A 12986-nucleotide genomic window follows, 5' to 3' on the forward strand; every position below is an offset into this window, starting at 1 on the left:
ACAAAGAATAAATAAATGTAATTTGTGATCTTTTTAAGTGATCATCATCACTGTAACTTATTTTATAATCTGTGAAATATTTATAAAACTTTATTACTAATAAAATAAAACAAATTTTTATTAATTTTTGACTATTACAAAAAAGTTAATGTCAGTGAATTGAACAACTAAATGAATCGAAACAAACAACAACTTTCAGTATTAAAACAATATGTTTCTGGACATATTCAATTATTCTACCACAAAACAATATAATATAAAATAAGTTACATTCAATTGACTATAAATAATAATAATAATACATACGAGCAGTAATTAAAATAGTGGTAGAAGTTCGAGTAGGAAATAATAAAAGAAAACATTCTAAACAAAATATTTTCTCTTATTTTAGGTAGTAAAATTAAAGAAAATACTTTTCTTTGAAGTAAAATTCACAAATTACATTACATACATTTAACAAGGGTAAATTGTCATGGTGGTACCAAACTACAAACCTCTCAATAAACAGAAAATCATAGAGGAGAGATAGTGAAAAGTTTTAAACGTAATACTGAACGCGACAAAAATCTAACAAAATATAAGAGTCCGATTTAGCGATTTACTGCCACGTCTGTTGGGCGGATGCGGGCGGTGACGTTGGGTAACAGCGTTTGATCCTCCGCACCTCCGAGCTAGGTGGAACGTCGCAGTGGACAAATCTATGGAGAAGCGACCTTGATGACAGTCAGGCGGAGAACTGTAACAATCACTGGAGGTACCGTAGGAGATGTTCGTGCCTTTGGTCACGTTGGAGAAGGTTAAATCAGTCTGGAACAAGAAAATCAGTAAGGTGGAGGGTTGATTGTGATGTTGGGGGACTTACTGATGATTTTAAATGAAGAGATGCTGAATCAGAACTTCCAAAAGTTACTTAAACTGTGTCGGTATCTGTTGATCAAGTCGCAGTTGTTGTAGGGGCGCGTTATGGAAAAGCGACCGTGATGACAGTCAGGCGGAGAACTGTAACAATCGCTGGAGGTCCCATAGGAGATGTTCGTGCCTTTGATCACGTTGGAGAAGGAGAAATCTGTCTGGAACACGAAAATCAGTAAACTGGAGGGTTGATTGTGATGTTGGGTGACTTACTGATGATTTTCAATGAAGTAACGTTGAGTCGGACCTTCCAAAAGTTACTTAAACTGTGTCGGTATCTGTTGATCAAGTCGCAGTTGTTGTAGAGGCGTATTATGGAGAAACGATCATGATGACAGTCGGGCGGAGAACTGTAACAATCGCCGAAGGTACCGTAGGGGATGTTCATGCCTTTGGTCACGTTGGAGAAGGTGAAATCAGTCTGGAATACGAAAATCAGTAAACTGGAGGGTTGATTGTGATGTTGGGGGACTTACTGATGATTTTCAATGAAGTAACGTTGAGTCGGACCTTCCAAAAGTTACTTAAACTGTGTCGGTATCTGTTGATCAAGTCGCAGTTGTTGTAAAGGCGTATTATGGAGAAACGACCTTGATGACAGTCGGGCGGAGAACTGTAACAATCGCCGAAGGTACCGTAGGGGATGTTCATGCCTTTGGTCACGTTGGAGAAGGTTAAATCAGTCTGGAACAAAAAAAAAACAGTTTGCTGGAGGGTTGATTGTGATGTTGAGGGACTTACTGATGATTTTTAATGAAATGACGTTGAGTCAGACCTTCCAAAAGTTACTTAAACCGTCTTGATAACTGTTGATCAAGTCGAAGTTGTTGTAGAGGTGTGTTACGGAGAAACGACCTTGATGACAGTCAGGTGGAGAACTGTAACAATCGCCGAAGGTACCGTAGGAGATGTTCATGCCTTTGATCACGTTGGAGAAGGTGAAATCAGTCTGGAACAAAAAAAAACAGTCTGCTGGAGGGTTGATTGTGATGTTGAGGGACTTACTGATGATTTTTAATGAAGTGACGTTGAGTCAGACCTTCCAAAAGTTACTTAAACCGTCTTGGTAACTGTTGATCAGCAGTTGTTGTAGAGGCGTGTTATGGAGAAACGACCTTGACAGTCAGGCGGAGAACTGTAACCATCGCCGGAGGTACCGTAGGGGATGTTCATGCCTTTGGTCACGTTGGAGAAGGTTAAATCAGTCTGGAATTCGAAAATCAGTAAACTGGATCGTTGATTGTGGTATTTGGGGACTTACTGATGATTTTAAATTAAGAGATGTTGAGTCAGACCCTCCAAAATTACTTAGACCGTCTTGGTAACTGTTGATGAAGTCACAGTTGTTGTAGGGGCGTGTCGACAAGTTAATCAACCTTAGAATACCATTAGTGTGTTTAATTACATTTAGTTTTGGTACTACCGTTTGTCGTAGAATCCAGCATAGTTCTTGGTGTTTGGTTATAAAGAAATTAAGTCTTCTGGTTCAGGAGTATCCATTTTAACATATAGCAATAAATACTGGGAAGTTTGTTCCCAAATCTAACGGAATAATCATCGTTCAGTGATGCCTTTATGTACAAATGGATCTCTTTACTAAACAAATCTACAAAATAATCAAGGTTATTTATTTGCATTATCGATGAGAGATTTTGTTATTAAATTACAGGACTTCCTTAGGTACTCACTTTTCTTCTTAGATCTGAATTCCCTTGCACAGAACTTTCTTCTATCTTTTTTTATTGTTCGATCTTCTGGCTCAATATAAACGTTTGGTCTGTATTAAATTAATGTCATATCTATTCAACCATTCAATGTATTAAAATCTTTGAGTCTCATCTTCTTAAATTGCTTTCTGTCATAGCTACAGATTTGTTGTATACGTTACAGAAATCACCACTATCCCTGCTCATTTTTTCTTTATTTAAGAAGCTCAGGATTAACACCTCCAGTCAAAATTCTATGACATTATTTTTCTTCACCCCATGTCCACAACCCTTCAAGCACTCCAACAGAATACAAATGTTAAGACAACCAGTTAAAAACAATTTAAGTAGAAATTATTTTGGTGTACAATTTAATAATAATTTAATTATTTTTTTCTGTTTTTAATCATGTTTACCAGCAAATTAAAAACTTTTAATTTAATGTGTTTTTTCATTAAATTTAATTATTCTTTAGAATTTATTATAATGCATTTATAAACTTTTTAGTATTCAAGGTAAAAATAATTACTGAAATAACAAAGAAATTTGAACAAATCACTGCGTCAACAAAATTGCAATTGCATAAACCATAAAAACATTGTTCAAATAAAACAAGTAAATGATATTGGCACAGGCACTTAAAATATTATAAATAGTGCGTACATGTTTATATTTAAACTTTAAATTTATATAAATGTAGTACTGTCAATTAATCTTGGTAGTACTAGTTTCATTTCAATTAAAAATAACTTGACTGATAAAATATTTGAATTTATCAACTAGTTTCTGTACATTAGACAATTAGTGACAATTTGTTATCAGTTTCATTGATTAATCACAACCGAATAATTTTCGTTCACACTAGTTGACTTTTTGAGCCTACCTCGTATAACAGTGGATAATCCCCTCCCGCAAAGGTCAACAAACAATACAAACGGGCGCGTTTTGAAAGTAAATTCGTTTAATACAGTGGGTCGCCCGATTAGGTTAGGTTTTTATAAAAATTTCAATACTATTGATCAACAACAGTTAAAATGTTGTTCTCGGTAATCGGTTTTGGAGTTTTCGTGTATGGATTTATATATTTTATCTTGACGTGCGTTTGTGACTGTGATGTGGAATTAAAGTTTTACGAATTGTTTGGAAAGTCACCCAGTAAGTACATTATTTATTAAAGTAACGATTAAATTATTGGTCCGACATATTATTTAAATATTGCGTATTATGTAGATTATAAATTTGTTTATTAATACTTACACAAAAAAAAACTGATAATTGTATATTTATATGTTTTTTATTATTTTCAATTTTATCTGTAGCTGTAAACAGATGATAACCATGATTGTCATCATTTATGTCTAGTACTATAAAATTGAAATATACTCAGTGACAGAGAAATTGCAACACCAAGGGGGCGTGAACTCCCCTCTCTTGGTTTTGCATTTTTTTTGTCACTGAGTACATATTTTTATACTTAACTTGACAGAATTTGAATTAAATCCTTTTACGAAATAATGGTTGAATTTTGTACTGTATATATAGTGTGGGCCATTTGAAAATGGCCCATAAAATTTATAATTATTTTCCATTGTGAAGCGAAAAATATGGACATTTCAAGTAGTTAGTATAAAATTTCAATATTGAAAAATAAAATAATTTATGCTATTTTTGACAGTTCATTTTATAAATTACATAATTAAAAAAATAAATTCATATGAAAAATATGGTTTTTAATTGTCCCATAGAATTATTAATATGCATATTTTTTTATGAAGATTTCAGAAGGTGCTCAATCCAGTGGTATAGTTAGATTTTTTTTACGCCTAAAAATTACCCTGTGGGTCTATAAGTCCATATTTTCATACATTACAATTGAAAAAAGTCAAAATCAGACAAGAAATTTTAATTTTATGAGGGTGTCCCGCTTTCAAATGAGCCACAATGCATAAATTAGCATATTAATTATTTAGTAAATTGGATTTTTTCACTGTCTGTAAAAAATTCTATAACATTTAAAGGTTAAATGTTTATTGAATAAGTGTTGTTTTTTAATAAGAGACTATTCGACATTAATTAATTTTTCTTATGTAGGTTAGCTCTTGAATAGATTGAAATTTATTAAATATAAGTTTTACTACTAATAATTTTAATTAGTAATGTTATAAAGAAATTTAATAGAATGCTTTACTAATTATTTACAATTATTATTGAAATAAAATCATAAAATACATGTAGTTTAATATTTTCATAATTTTAATGATATATTTTCTATTTCTCTCTTAATAATGAATTAATGAAGACTTAAAATTAAAAGGGATTAATAATTTATTTTACTTTACTAATAATTTTAATTAGTAATGTTTTAAAGAAATTTATTGTAATGCTTAGTTAATTATTTAGAATTATTAATGAAATAAAATCATAAAATACATGTAGTTCAATATTTTCAAAATGTTAATTATATATTTTCTATTTCTCTCTTAATAATAATTTAATGGAGATTTAAAATTAAAAAGAAATAATAATTTATTTTACTTTACTAATAATTTTAATTAGTAATGTTATAAATAAATTTAGTAGAATGCTTTGCTTATTATTTACAATTATTATTAAAATAAAATCATAAAATACATGTAGTTCAATATTTTCATAATTTTAATGATATATTTTCTATTTCTCTCTTAATAATGACTTAATGAAGACTTAAAATTAAAAAGGATCAATAATTTATTTTATTTTACTAATAATTTTAATTAGTAATATTATAAAGAAATTTAGTAGAATGCTTTACTTATCATTTACAATTTTTATTGAAATAAAATCATAAAATACACGTAGTTCAATATTTTATAATTTTAATGATATATTTTCTATTTATCTCTTAATAATGATTTAATGAAGATTTAAAATTAAAAAGGGTCAATAATTTATTTTATTTTACTAATAATTTTAAATAGTAATGTTATAAAAAAATTTAGTAGAATGCTTTACTTATTATTTAAAATTATTATTGAAATAAAATCATAAAATGCGTATAGTTCAATATTTTCATAATTTTAATGACATATTTCTTATTTCTCTCTTAATAATGATTTAATGAACATTTAAAATTAAAATGAATTAATAATTTATTTTACTTTACTAATAATTTTAATTAGTAATGTTTTAAAGAAATTTATTGTAATGCTTAGTTAATTATTTAGAATTATTAATGAAATAAAATCATAAAATAAATGTAGTTCAATATTTTCATAATGCATCGTCAAAGTTATTCTTGAAGACTCATCTTTGTCGCTACGTATTAATTTAAGTAGATACGATGTTTTTTTAATCTCATGTTTACTTTAGAATGTTAAACACATTCTTGAGTCAACTGTACAACTCTCTCCCGAGAACGAGAAGAAAGTAGATAAGCCATATGATCGACCACTTTCATACATTTAACACTTTGTAAATAATCATTATTTTCGTTTTGTTTTGACATTAATAAAAACCCACAACATGGATTGTGTTAAATTGTGCTACCCTTTAAAATTTTTAAACCAGACACCAAAGAGGGAGAAATATGCTACTTATATTTAAAATACAAATATTCTTATGGAACGGTATTGAATGTTCATAACAGGAAGAAGTTACTTTGCACAATTGATAAAACTATAAAGTTAACCTACGAATGTAGTTCTATGATAAATATGTTGAAATATTTATTTAATTATTGACTTTCTCACATTGCTCTCTGTGAATTTAAATCGATTATTTACTAGTTGTCTTTTGTTTTTATAATTATTTAATCATTGACTGAAGTGAAACTGAAAGATGAAGCATAACCAAAAGAAACAAGGAGATATGGCTAAAAAATTGTTATAACTTCAGTGGTGGTCTTACAATTATTTCAAAATTAAAGTCATTACATTTACATTTATGTCTATTTTAATTCAGAAAACTATATGTAATATTTTTTAGAATAAGAATATTATAATTTTTGAGTTATAGCAACTTTTTAAAATGTTAAATATAATGGTCCAGTACCACCAAGCTTTACCAGCTTTAACCCATGCATAAAGCCTCTTTCTGAGGCTTGATTCGTAACATCTAATTTACAAACATAGTTAGCACAGTTCAAATAATAAACACAAATTAAAACAAAAACGAATAAAGCATAATTTATCTTTTCCTATAGCTAATAATTTAAATTATATAACGAAGCAATAAATTATTTTTCAGGACGTCTGAAAGGCAAAGTTGTGTTTGTTACTGGTGCTTCCAGTGGCATTGGAGAACATTTGTCTTATTCCTTGGCCAAACATGGGGTCAAACTAGTTTTAGCTGCTAGAAGAAACGACGAATTGCAAAGGGTGAAACGAAAATGTTTAGGTAAGTATTACTATATATTTTGTTACTGCTGGCCATCCAATGGGGCCTTGTTATCAACTGCCATTATAAAACAAATATGTTACCAGTACATATTTAATTTAACATTTAAATTACATTAAATACAACGTTTATCGTAAAATGAACTTACATAAAAATCATTGATAGGCAGTAATGACACAAATTAGAGAGTACCCATATAGATTTTTTTTGTTTGTAACTAATTAACTTTAATGACATATATTTATGTCTTGTAATCAGTAAATATAATTATGTAATTAACTTGTTAGGCAGAATTTATCGAAATTTAATATTAATTTTTTTTTGTTAGTAGTTTTTATTTTAGTTTTTTATTATTCCATATTGATCAAATTGGGGGTACCTTTTGATTATATGTTGGACATTGATTTTTTCCTTGAAAGTACATCAGAAATAAAAATGATCCTGAAAATTTGAGCCCGATTCGATCAAATCCGGTCACTGGAGAATTTTTTGAAATTTGATTTTATTAGTCAAGTTTCAAAAATTTGTATCTCAGCTTCTATATAAATTAGAGGTTCCATTCAAACGGCATTGTCGTCTGTGAACCCTCTACTTTCAAAGCAAAAATATATATTAGCGTTAAACTTATTTCCAGCTTAGCTGCAAGCTTCCAACTAAACCACTGCATTAGCAACATTTTACCTATTTTGAATATGGTCTAAGATTTATAGCTTCTAAAGTATAAATAACACTGATATTTTTTATGGAGGTGTCATGTCCGTAGACCACATCTACAACACCACAAAACACCACATCTAACTAACAATTTACGATTAAAACAGTCAAAACACTCACCTGATCTAAATCCTATCGAGAACTTGTAGAGATAGCTCTGAGGGGTAAAGTTGTCACTAATAAAGAATCTCCCTGGTTCCTGATGGAGGTAGTGTGGAATTCAATTCATCAGAAAACGTGCTGAAACTTGATAGACTCAATGCCTCGTCGATGTTTAGCAGTTATTAAAAACTTAGCCACTAAGTACTAAATAGATAGAACATTTACATTTTTGACAATTCTGAAATTGCCCCTATTTTACTGAACATGAAAATTTAAAGAACTTTGTAAATTTAGTCAAAATGATATATCAAATCGACTAAATGTGACCCAATCAGCAATTGAACCAATGAAAGAAGACCTGGACAGGGGTGAACATGAATAACTTCATCACTACAAGACCGATATTTAGACAAAGATTTGTAACCAGTACTTTACTGCAGCAACAGTTTTTATTGACCCATAATGTAGAAATAAACCAAGACACCATAAGAAGAAGGCTAAACAAAGACCCCTGCTGTAACAGGTCCCTTATTGACTGCAACATATCATAGGAATCGACTGAATTTCGGTCGAGAATAATCTCATTGGGAAGAAGCTGAGTGGAGTCATGTATTGTTTAATAATGAGTCTAGGTTTTCATTAAATAGTCTTTACTCCACAAATTAAGAAATGTGCATCAGCCTCTACATATATGAAATAAAATACAAATACATTACAGAAAACTGTAATTTAATCTTCCTTTTCTAATTTCAGTGACAAATTTCAGATTGCACTTTCTATGAAGCAAAAGACAAATTTTCAGAACTCATTTCTCCAACACCCAATGTAACAAAGAGAAGTGGTAACTAGTTCAATACAAAAAGTAATTCTTTACTCACATACTAAATTATTTACTTACCAGACAGTTCCGTTGCTTTTCCAGAAATCAGTCTGTTTGGGTTAAAACAAAAGCTAGTTTTGTTTTGCACCCTTGAAATTCCTTCCAACAGATGTTCAGCCTGCACTGCGATCATACAGAATTCCGTTATTTTAGTTTCATTATTTTCTAGTGAAGGTAGACCGGTGGTTTCCAGATCCAAGAATACAAATGTCTTAATATGATCTTTTTCGGTCATGTTATTTATATTTTGACGATTATAAATGGTGTTGAGGCTGTGTGATGTGTACTGTTAATATTTTACACTGATAAAATTGCACAAAGAGATGTGAATTTATATATACTTGTAGACCATCCTTTTGAGATAAGTAATACAAATGTGTGACTCATTTAAAAACCAATAATAAATTTACAGTGGTGACCAGAGAATTGGTATAAAATTTAAAAGAAATTAATTCAAATATTGACCAGTCAGTAAAAAAAAAAAAATATATTTCAATATTCTATACTCTTTTTACTATTTTTATTACACAATTTATCAACCTCGGAGATAATACTCTAAAAGCATTTATTAGTCTGATTCGGTCAAATTAAGGATTAGGAATTTCTACATATATTAAAAAACAAGATCATACATGACTATCTCAAAAAATATGTGACTTTTTAGTTTAGTTACTTTAAAAAAGCCATTAGTAAAATAAAAATTGTCAATTTTAGATCTGTCCCGTGGCCAACTGAATGATACGGATGTGCTCGTCCTCGTAATGGACGTGACGGACCTGCAGTCCCACAAAAAGCATTTCGACCACGCAGTAAGACACTTCGGAAAAATAGACGTGCTCGTCAACAACGCAGGAAGATCCCAGAGGGCCCTTTGGGAAAACATCGAAATGTCGGTGGACAAACAGATGTTTGAATTAAACGTCTTCGGAGTCGTGAACCTTTCCAGACTGGCAATGGACCACTTCATCAAACAAAAATCCGGACACATTGCGGTTGTTTCCAGTTTGGCCGGGGTTATTGGAGTACCCTATTCGGGGACGTACACCGGATCGAAACATGCCATACATGTAAAAAACGCCTTTACGTTTGTTTTATTTATTTAATTGTTTTGTTTAAGGGATATTTTAACTCGTTAAGGAACGAAAAATCGGGCCAGGGCATTTCGGTCACGCTCTTGTGTCCTGGGCCAACTTTTACAAACTTTTTGCAGGAGAGTTTCACCGAAAAAAGTGGAGAGGTGACAAATACCTTGTTCATTAAGTAATTAAATAAAACATTCATTAAATTTCAGAAATATAATCAAACTACCCAACCCACCGATCGTAGGATGACCGCAGAGAGGTGTGGTGACTTGTGTGCCATATCCATTGCGAATAAACTTCGGGAATCCTGGATGGGACTCTTCCCTTTGATGCCATTTACGTACACAGCAGTTTATTTTCCTAATATTTTCAATTTGTAAGTGTCTATTATATATTTATTTGCTGCACGTATTAAATTTATTTAAATATGTTTCAGCGCCTTAAAAACTGTGGGGCCACAAACGTTGTTCAAATTAAGGGACAGCAAGAAACTAGAACTGAATGAGGTACATGTAGTTTAAAACAATTAATTGGATAAGGTCTTATTCTAGTCACAAAACCATCCAATTTTATTATTCACAGTACAATTCCAAATGGAAAATCTATTAAATATGTAATTTTTTAAGATTAGTTTGACTTACTTAGTTATTAAAATAAATTGAATATAAAACATTTATATAAAATATTCCGGAATTTTTAATTGGCCACCTTTTTACATATAATAATGACAACCATACAAACAGGTAAAAATTTATAACCAACCTAAATTGTACTAAATAAATAAAAAATACTCATGCATGCATATAAAATTTGCTGATAAAACTTTTATTTACTTCCGAGTTAATTCTATTATCTTAACACGATTTTTCCATTATACTAATTCCTTTAAATTTACAGGGAAAAATACACTAAGTCGGCTTTGGTGATGGTACTGATTCTTACTAATAGTTAGATTCCTTCTTTTTTCTTGGGTAATGGTGGTGTAATTAGATTATATTTTACTATGCAGATCTGTCTCTTCTTGTATTGTAATTGATTATAAATATGAGACTAATCTTTCTTTTAATTTTTTAGACTATAAAAGACATAAATGGACAAACAGACAGACACACCTTAAACTATCTGACTTCTTAAAGACAGAAATACAAGACTATAAGAGCAGTAGTTTTAAGTTAATATTTTTAATTAACTCAGTAGAATACTAATAAGTTTCTTTATTCAGCATATTATTACCTGTATTTACAATAAACGTTATTGTTAATTAAGATGTTCTTTTCTTTTCTGCCTACCTTGTTTAATCACTTCATAAAAAAGCTCAATCAGGGTAAGTGATTAAATTTGGACAATGACAGTGGAAGTAAGTTACACCTGGACCCAGATTATCCATTCCTTTGAAACATTAAGTTGTAGTGTTGGCTCTCTATGTAAAACCTATATTGCTAACAATAAAACGAAATATATCTAATATATATACAGGGATTGAAATCATACATGGTACATGGAAAATATCAGAGTAACAAATTTATGTGCATTTATTTTATTTTAAATATAATCAAGGCGGGTTTTGACCCAGCTCATTTGGTGGCTGTGGGGTTTTAGAGAGTGGTGTTTTAGTGTCTAGTTTTATTGCTCATTAATATCCTAAACTTTTGTTTACCTATTGAAAGACGTTTTCAGGGATGCACACAGTTATACACTGCTGAAATGGGGTTGGGTTCTGGTTTAAACAATCCCTAAATGTGTAAAAAAAGACTAAGGGTGTGCATTATAGTTTTAAGGGGTGGTTTTATTATGTGTGATATGATTAGTGGTTTTTGTAAAGGTGTGTGTACATTGGGGGTGATTTTTTAATGATGGGAATCAGTTTTAGATAAGCAGTAAGAACTTAAATTACTTTTTTGGGTCTTAATATTTCACTGAAAATTATACAAGGAGGAACATTGTAAAGAGAATCAAAATAAATAGAATATTATAAATAGTTTATTGAACCTAATACTCTATACTTACAATAAATATTATTGCTTACTAAGATGTTCTTTTCTTTTCTCTTTGCCTCGTAATATGGCTTGCTTAAACAATTTACAATAAAGTTCTATTGCAGCTGGGGAGTCATCATTTCCAGGTACAGGGTAAGTTATTAAATTTGGATTACAGTTAGAATCGACGATTCCTGTAAAAAGAAAAAGACATATTATATATGATTTTGTACATTCTAATAATTTTTACTGTTTTAAAACAATAATATGATTGAATAATTTAAACAATAGAGTTATACAGCAAAGTGATCTTAGACTAACCTATTGTTGCTATGGCCATTTTTGCAGCATCCCTGACTGCTGTATGTTGTAACAGAACATTGTTTTGTGTGTTCAAAAATATACACAAATCTGGCAATCTGGTAACTGCCCCAAACTGCTTATCAGCATTAGTAAAAATGCCTCCTCTCCAAAACCTAGTGTGTGCAAACTCCCCACATTCTTTGGCTGTTTTTTCTACCAGGTGAGAATTTTGGGCACCACGTAAAAAGAACAATATTATACCATCTCGGTAGGCAACATGTGCGGCAATGTTTAAGGCAGCCCTTAAATACTCTGCAGTTTTGTCCAAATCGAATATTAAATGTCCCAGTCGAGTGCCATAAATGTATGGCAACATGCGGTCATCTAATGAGCCTTCTTTATGACCATAGTGAACTCTGGCATCGAATAAATCTTTTACTGTAAATAGGTTGTGGACATTAAAGTAGTCTGGGTTATTCAGCACTGAGTCTTCAGTGTTTTTGGGGTTAAGTGCTAAAAATTATAATAATTAAAAGACACTAAGTTAAAATGTTACAATATTTACCTTGTGCTTCTTGTGGTAAAACTGCAGTTGCTAATTTTTGGACATTAGGATTTGTACACAACGGTCTAAACTTTAATAATCTAGTAGCAAACATATTTAGTTTATGTTTAACTTTATAACAAATAAACTTAATTCATTTAAGGTTAGGGTAATATGTTAGGTTAACTCACAGGTTAACCTTCAAAAGCCTCTTATAATTTGGGTATTTTACAACAATAAACTATAAATGTACATAATTATTTTGTTGAATACATAATCAGTTAAATTATTAACTTGCCCCTCGAACTCTTTGTTTTAATTTTTTTTAGGGGCTACATTTGTGACCAAAGATTTTTCATAATTATTTATGTCTTTAATTAATTAAATACGATT

General features: G+C 30.4%; 2 protein-coding genes and 1 long non-coding RNA gene across 8 annotated transcripts; 1 reads left to right on the forward strand and 2 right to left on the reverse strand.

The window, feature by feature from the left end:
- Nucleotides 1-87: 87 nt before the first annotated feature.
- Nucleotides 88-9371, reverse strand: LOC109605833 (uncharacterized). Of its 6 annotated transcripts, none has more exons than XR_007547282.1 (10): nt 8707-9371; nt 7827-7946; nt 2601-2918; nt 2174-2518; nt 1918-2118; nt 1654-1861; nt 1389-1596; nt 1126-1333; nt 863-1070; nt 88-807 (listed from the first exon to the last, which is right to left on the reverse strand). It is a non-coding gene; the product is annotated as an uncharacterized LOC109605833 (long non-coding RNA). The 6 variants fall into 6 exon arrangements; XR_007547281.1 differs by having other exon boundaries at nt 1389-1502; nt 1768-1861; nt 8707-9368; XR_007547283.1 differs by having other exon boundaries at nt 1389-1502; nt 1768-1861; nt 2174-2288; nt 8707-9365.
- Nucleotides 3441-11035, forward strand: LOC109603093 (dehydrogenase/reductase SDR family member 7). Its single transcript, XM_020019550.2, has 7 exons — nt 3441-3773; nt 6843-6992; nt 9403-9755; nt 9806-9925; nt 9980-10146; nt 10207-10276; nt 10668-11035. The coding sequence occupies exons 1-7, from the start codon at nt 3653-3655 to the stop codon at nt 10680-10682; spliced, it is 996 nt and encodes a 331-aa protein (XP_019875109.1). The 5' UTR covers nt 3441-3652; the 3' UTR covers nt 10683-11035.
- Nucleotides 11036-11737: 702 nt separating this feature from the next.
- Nucleotides 11738-12741, reverse strand: LOC109603094 (28S ribosomal protein S2, mitochondrial). Its single transcript, XM_020019551.2, has 3 exons — nt 12615-12741; nt 12068-12562; nt 11738-11940 (listed from the first exon to the last, which is right to left on the reverse strand). Exons 1-3 carry the CDS (start codon nt 12706-12708, stop codon nt 11786-11788), a joined length of 744 nt encoding a protein of 247 aa, XP_019875110.1. The 5' UTR covers nt 12709-12741; the 3' UTR covers nt 11738-11785.
- Between the last annotated feature and the right edge of the window lie 245 nt (nt 12742-12986).

Source organism: Aethina tumida, chromosome 2 (genome assembly GCF_024364675.1).
Source record: "Aethina tumida isolate Nest 87 chromosome 2, icAetTumi1.1, whole genome shotgun sequence".
NCBI lineage: Eukaryota > Metazoa > Arthropoda > Insecta > Coleoptera > Nitidulidae > Aethina > Aethina tumida.